Here is a 6,432-nt window from a genome sequence, read left to right as displayed (position 1 = left end):
CCATTGGAAAAAAAAAAAAAAAAAAAGATTCACACTACAGGAGAGAGTACTAGTTGAATGGCCACGTAACTAAGCAAGTGGAATTAGTTTGCAGCTCGTAACAGTGGTGTGAGTGTGTTCACTGTCTGTGGTTGCTGCTTATTTATTTATTTATATATATTTTCCTATATATTTTATTGTAGGAAAATGACTAGGAGCATTTTGTCTATTGATAAAATGAGTAATTTTTAGGAATTAAATCAGTCACTCCTGGAAGTTAACATGGGTTCTTTCAGCTTATTGAAGTAGAAACTTATGGGGCCAGCAAGTGGCATGGTGGTTAAGGTGGCTGGTTAAGGTACCCACATGGCTGACTAGAGTTCAAGTCCTGGGCTGAGTCCTGGACCTGGCAGTTTACTTTCTTACTCCTCCCTCCCCAGTCAAATTAAATTAAAAAAAAAAAACTTATTAAATGATCCCTTAAGAGTATCTAAAGAGGGAACCAGCAGTTAGTGTAATGGCTATGTCGCTGGACTCCCACGTAGTCGACCGTGGTTCACGTCCCGGACCTGGTGGCTTAAAACTCACGCCGGGCAAAAACCTCTCCAAAAAAAAAAAAATATATCTAAAGAGAGAATGGAGAATATTTAAAGAGAGAATGCACTCTTTTTAAAAAATTTTAAAATTAGATACTAACAAATTATAATTGTATATATTTATGGGGTACACAGTGATATAACTACAATGATATATATATATATACAATGTGGAATTTGTGGGTCACACTTGTTAACATATCCATCACCTAAAATACTTACTGTGTCATCCCTCTTGTGTAACTGAAATGTTGTACCCTTTGGCCAACGTGTCCCCACTATGACGCTCTTAGACCCTGGTAACCACCATTCTGCTCTCTGCTTCCAAATTCTGTTCTGTTGTGTGCCACATGTGTCAGAATATGAGGTTTCGTCACTCTCTGCCTGACTTACTTTACTCAGTGTAAGGTCCTCCAGGACTCATCTGTGCTGTTGCAGGTGACGGGATTTCCATCTTCTATAAGGCTGAGTAGTATTCCACTGTGTATATACTCGCGCACACCACGTTACGTTATTCAGCAGTCGGTAGACACTATTTTAGTTATTCTGTGGCTCACTGACTGAATGGCTGAAACTGGATGGTAAGAATAGTGGTTTCTTTAGATCACGGTTTTGGAGGTCCAAAGTCAAGCAGCTGCATCTGGTAAGGGTCTTCCTGTTGGTGGAGACCCAGTGTGGCATAGGGCACCACATGGCAAGGGCATGTGTCTGCGTCTTGTTTTAGATACAAGGGAATTCAATACTGGGGGCTCCACGCCTGCCCTCAGTCCTCATCAGCTCCCCAAGACCCCAGCTTTCAACACCATAGTTCGATTAAGTTTCCACCCTCTAGGTCACAGCAACCAAATTACAGTACATGCATCTGGGGGGACACATTCCAACCACAGCTGCTGTGTAGGTTGATTCCATAACTTGGTCTTGAGACTAATGCTGCAGTAAACCAGGAGGGCAGATGTCTTTTTGACGTACTGATTTCAAATCTCTTGGATGTATACCAGAAGTGGGAATTGCTGGATCATATGGTAACTACTTAGAGTGTTTTTGAGGAACCTCTATACCGGTTTAGCATGTAGTTCTGTTAATTTTCATTCCCACCAACAGTGTACTGGGCTTCCCTTTTCTTCACTTGTTATCTCTCCATCTTTTTGATAATAGCCACTCTGACAGGTATGAGGCGATGCCTCATTGTGGTTTTAAGAGAATGCACTGTTTCTTTTTTAAGTTGGGTGATAGCTTTAATTATTATTATTCCGAATTTCTTATGGGAATTTTCAAATATGTATAAAAGTGGGTGGATTCAAATAATGAACCCCTATATACCCATTAGGTAGATTCAACATCGAGAAATCATAGCCATTCTTGCTTCATATGCTTTGCTGCCCACTTCTCTCCATCCCATATTACTGGGCTGTTGGGGAAGTCATGATGCATTTTTACGCAGAAAAATACATCATGCCTTTTCTGACGACGTAATTTTTTTTCTTTTTGGAGAGATTTTCACTGTAGGGTGCGTGCGCTTGCCAGACAGAGACAGAGATAGAGAGACAGAAAGCGAGAAATCACCCCCCAGGGGGGATGGTCACGCCGCAATCCCTTCTCCTCCATTCTCCTCTCGGGATCTTGGGCACGCATGCACATGCGCCCGGCGTGAGTTTTAAGTCAACTGGTCTGGTACATGAACCGCAGTCAACTACATGGGAGTCCAGCGACATAGCCATTACGCTAACTGCTGGTTCCCACGACATAATATTTTGAAGCAAATCCCAAATATGCCTTTTTATAAATATGGGTAGTTTAGATACCGTGTTCAGGTGGAATCAGAGCTTGTCCTCTTGTTACTTGCTTGTCCCACTTCGTGCAATGTCAGAGTTCTGTGTCGTCGCATGTGTCAACATTCCTTCCCTTACAAGCCCGCTGATGTTCCACTGTATGTGTGTGCCGCATTTTGCTTACCATTCATCTATCGATGGACACTTGGGCTGCTTTCATTAATAGACTTTCAAAATGTGACCAACTACTAGACTTTAAAACATTCGTGATAATTTCTTTAATTCATGAAATACCAGTTTTCATATTTCCAATTGTTTCATAAATATTACAAGTATATATATATATATATTTTCAGTTGTCCTTGTTTTTAGAGGTTGGGTTTGAATAGAATTTTTGACTTTTGAACTCTCTTGTCAACTTTCTCATGCAGAGTCTGGTCCAGAATCTGTTCTACCAGAATCTCTTCCAGATGTCCTGGATGATTCAGGTGTTCAAGGGAGCCCTGCGGTGGACACATACGGCCAGGGCTCACCAGAAGCCAACAGTTCCATTTCACCCAGTGGGGAAGACCTCATTCTTCACCAGGTCAGATGCTCTTTCTTCTCTGCAGAGCGTAGGCTCTGGGCTGAGAGCTTGGGACCCAGAACTAAGAGAATTTCCTTTGACAGGTCTCAGTTCTGGTTCTGAAGGTGAATGAGGTATCTTTTGGGATTGAGGTGCGTGGTGAGGACCTGACTGTAGCCCTGCAAGCAGAGGAACTGACCCTCCAGCAGCTGGGCACCGTGGGACTCTGGCAGTTCCTGCACGGACAGTGCCCGGGTGAGCATGGCGGCCATTGCAGGGGAGCTGGTGGGACTATTAGGACAGCCATGGATGAACGTGCACCTGTCGCTGTGCTCTAGGGCTCGCCACTCCAGTGCTAAGTCCTTGGCCCTCCCCTCCAGCAGCCATTTAGTGGAGGAAAAACTCCTGTGAGCCCTGTTTTTGCGAGGATCCTCACAGAGGTCTTTCCGGGGTTTTGTATTCCATGGGCTATTCTTCACCTTTATTTCCAGGTGTTCCTTGAGCGTAAACACAAGGCCAGTGCTCACTTTGTTGTGTGTGCTGCTGACATTAAACGCGTGTGATCAGGGAACCTGTACTGTTCAGATTCAGTCCTTTGATGTGATCTATCATTTACACTTGATGACGGGAAAGACCAGGGCATGTGTTCTGTGTTCCATTTACAAACTTACTGTCTAGGGACCATCAGATGGCATGATTATGTCACTGCACTAACTGCAGTTCGAGTCCTGGAGCCTGTGGCTTAAAGCTCACGCCAGGCACGTGTACGTGCGTGCCCCAAATCCCCCGGGGGAGTGATTTCTCTTTCTGTCTCTGTCTCTCTGGCAAGCACAGGTGCCCTATAGCAAAAATCGCTTTAAAAAACCAAACTTATTGTTTAAAATATTGACTAGAAACTAAAGAATACTTATAAAATATATGTAGGGCATGGAGTAAGAATACAATGGACCCATATACCCATCCCCTAGTAATGTACAGAGGACCGTGACCCGTGGAATCCTCGAGATAGAGAGACAGAAAGCGAGAAATCACCCCCCAGGGGGGATGGTCACGCCGCAATCCCTTCTCCTCCATTCTCCTCTCGGGATCTTGGGCACGCATGCACATGCGCCCGGCGTGAGTTTTAAGTCAACTGGTCTGGTACATGAACCGCAGTCAACTACATGGGAGTCCAGCGACATAGCCATTACGCTAACTGCTGGTTCCCACGACATAATATTTTGAAGCAAATCCCAAATATGCCTTTTTATAAATATGGGTAGTTTAGATACCGTGTTCAGGTGGAATCAGAGCTTGTCCTCTTGTTACTTGCTTGTCCCACTTCGTGCAATGTCAGAGTTCTGTGTCGTCGCATGTGTCAACATTCCTTCCCTTACAAGCCCGCTGATGTTCCACTGTATGTCTGTGCCGCATTTTGCTTACCATTCATCTATCGATGGACACTTGGGCTGCTTTCATTAATAGACTTTCAAAATGTGACCAACTACTAGACTTTAAAACATTCGTGATAATTTCTTTAATTCATGAAATACCAGTTTTCATATTTCCAATTGTTTCATAAATATTACAAGTATATATATATATATATTTTCAGTTGTCCTTGTTTTTAGAGGTTGGGTTTGAATAGAATTTTTGACTTTTGAACTCTCTTGTCAACTTTCTCATGCAGAGTCTGGTCCAGAATCTGTTCTACCAGAATCTCTTCCAGATGTCCTGGATGATTCAGGTGTTCAAGGGAGCCCTGCGGTGGACACATACGGCCAGGGCTCACCAGAAGCCAACAGTTCCATTTCACCCAGTGGGGAAGACCTCATTCTTCACCAGGTCAGATGCTCTTTCTTCTCTGCAGAGCGTAGGCTCTGGGCTGAGAGCTTGGGACCCAGAACTAAGAGAATTTCCTTTGACAGGTCTCAGTTCTGGTTCTGAAGGTGAATGAGGTATCTTTTGGGATTGAGGTGCGTGGTGAGGACCTGACTGTAGCCCTGCAAGCAGAGGAACTGACCCTCCAGCAGCTGGGCACCGTGGGACTCTGGCAGTTCCTGCACGGACAGTGCCCGGGTGAGCATGGCGGCCATTGCAGGGGAGCTGGTGGGACTATTAGGACAGCCATGGATGAACGTGCACCTGTCGCTGTGCTCTAGGGCTCGCCACTCCAGTGCTAAGTCCTTGGCCCTCCCCTCCAGCAGCCATTTAGTGGAGGAAAAACTCCTGTGAGCCCTGTTTTTGCGAGGATCCTCACAGAGGTCTTTCCGGGGTTTTGTATTCCATGGGCTATTCTTCACCTTTATTTCCAGGTGTTCCTTGAGCGTAAACACAAGGCCAGTGCTCACTTTGTTGTGTGTGCTGCTGACATTAAACGCGTGTGATCAGGGAACCTGTACTGTTCAGATTCAGTCCTTTGATGTGATCTATCATTTACACTTGATGACGGGAAAGACCAGGGCATGTGTTCTGTGTTCCATTTACAAACTTACTGTCTAGGGACCATCAGATGGCATGATTATGTCACTGCACTAACTGCAGTTCGAGTCCTGGAGCCTGTGGCTTAAAGCTCACGCCAGGCACGTGTACGTGCGTGCCCCAAATCCCCCGGGGGAGTGATTTCTCTTTCTGTCTCTGTCTCTCTGGCAAGCACAGGTGCCCTATAGCAAAAATCGCTTTAAAAAACCAAACTTATTGTTTAAAATATTGACTAGAAACTAAAGAATACTTATAAAATATATGTAGGGCATGGAGTAAGAATACAATGGACCCATATACCCATCCCCTAGTAATGTACAGAGGACCGTGACCCGTGGAATCCTCGGGAGTCCTTTCCTGACTTTTCCTCTGTCCCTCACCTTTCATACGTAATCACTATAATCACTATCCTAAATTTTGCGTTTACTGTTCTCCTTCTTTATAATTTTCCCAAATGTGTTTATGTCAATATATTATTTAACTGTTGTAGGCTTCGAGTTGACACTATATTGTAATTTGCTTCTTTCATGTAACATGGTGTTCTTGAGATTATTTTAGCTTGTTGAGTTAGCTATCACTCATTCATTTCCACTGCTATCTAACACTGTTATGTAAATATAAAGCCAGCAGCCCTCCACAGCCTGGTCCTCTGTCCTCGGTAAACCAATCACCATTACACTGTTGCTGAGGAGTTCTATGTGGTTAGACGTATGATTTCGTCTATACTGACCACATAGTAAGGTCTTTTTCTGGTCATTATTCCCTAAATGATACAGTACGATAATTATTTGCAGTGTCTACATTATACTAGGTATTATAAGTAGTCTAGAGATGATTTAAAGTGTAGGAGAGGTTGTGGAGAGGATGGAATTTATATGCAGATACTAGGCCATTTCATATGAGGGACTCAAGCATCCCTTTTTGGTATCCAATACATATGTGTGTATATATATATATATATAATGTATATATATATTTTTTTCCTTTTTTTTGGGGGGTGGGTGTTGACCAGCAGGTGGCATGGTGGTTGAAGGGACTGGAGACTCCCACCTGGCTGACCACG

At 44.0% G+C, this 6,432-nt stretch overlaps 1 protein-coding gene across 1 annotated transcript in view; it reads left to right on the top strand.

Moving 5' to 3' along the window:
- Window positions 1-6,432, top strand: part of BLTP3A (bridge-like lipid transfer protein family member 3A) — a 120,718-nt gene that overhangs the window by 105,083 nt on the left and 9,203 nt on the right. Inside the window, exons 16-17 of the mRNA XM_014586172.1 lie at window positions 2,776-2,930; window positions 3,014-3,164. Coding sequence (XP_014441658.1) covers window positions 2,776-2,930; window positions 3,014-3,164 — 306 coding nt within the window. The remainder of the gene's footprint in view (window positions 1-2,775; window positions 2,931-3,013; window positions 3,165-6,432) is intronic.

This window comes from Tupaia chinensis, unplaced genomic scaffold (genome assembly GCF_000334495.1).
Source record: "Tupaia chinensis unplaced genomic scaffold, TupChi_1.0 Scaffold000116_1, whole genome shotgun sequence".
Lineage (NCBI taxonomy): Eukaryota > Metazoa > Chordata > Mammalia > Scandentia > Tupaiidae > Tupaia > Tupaia belangeri.
Note: the sequence above shows the minus strand (reverse complement) of the source record. Positions and strands in the feature narration are given on the sequence as shown.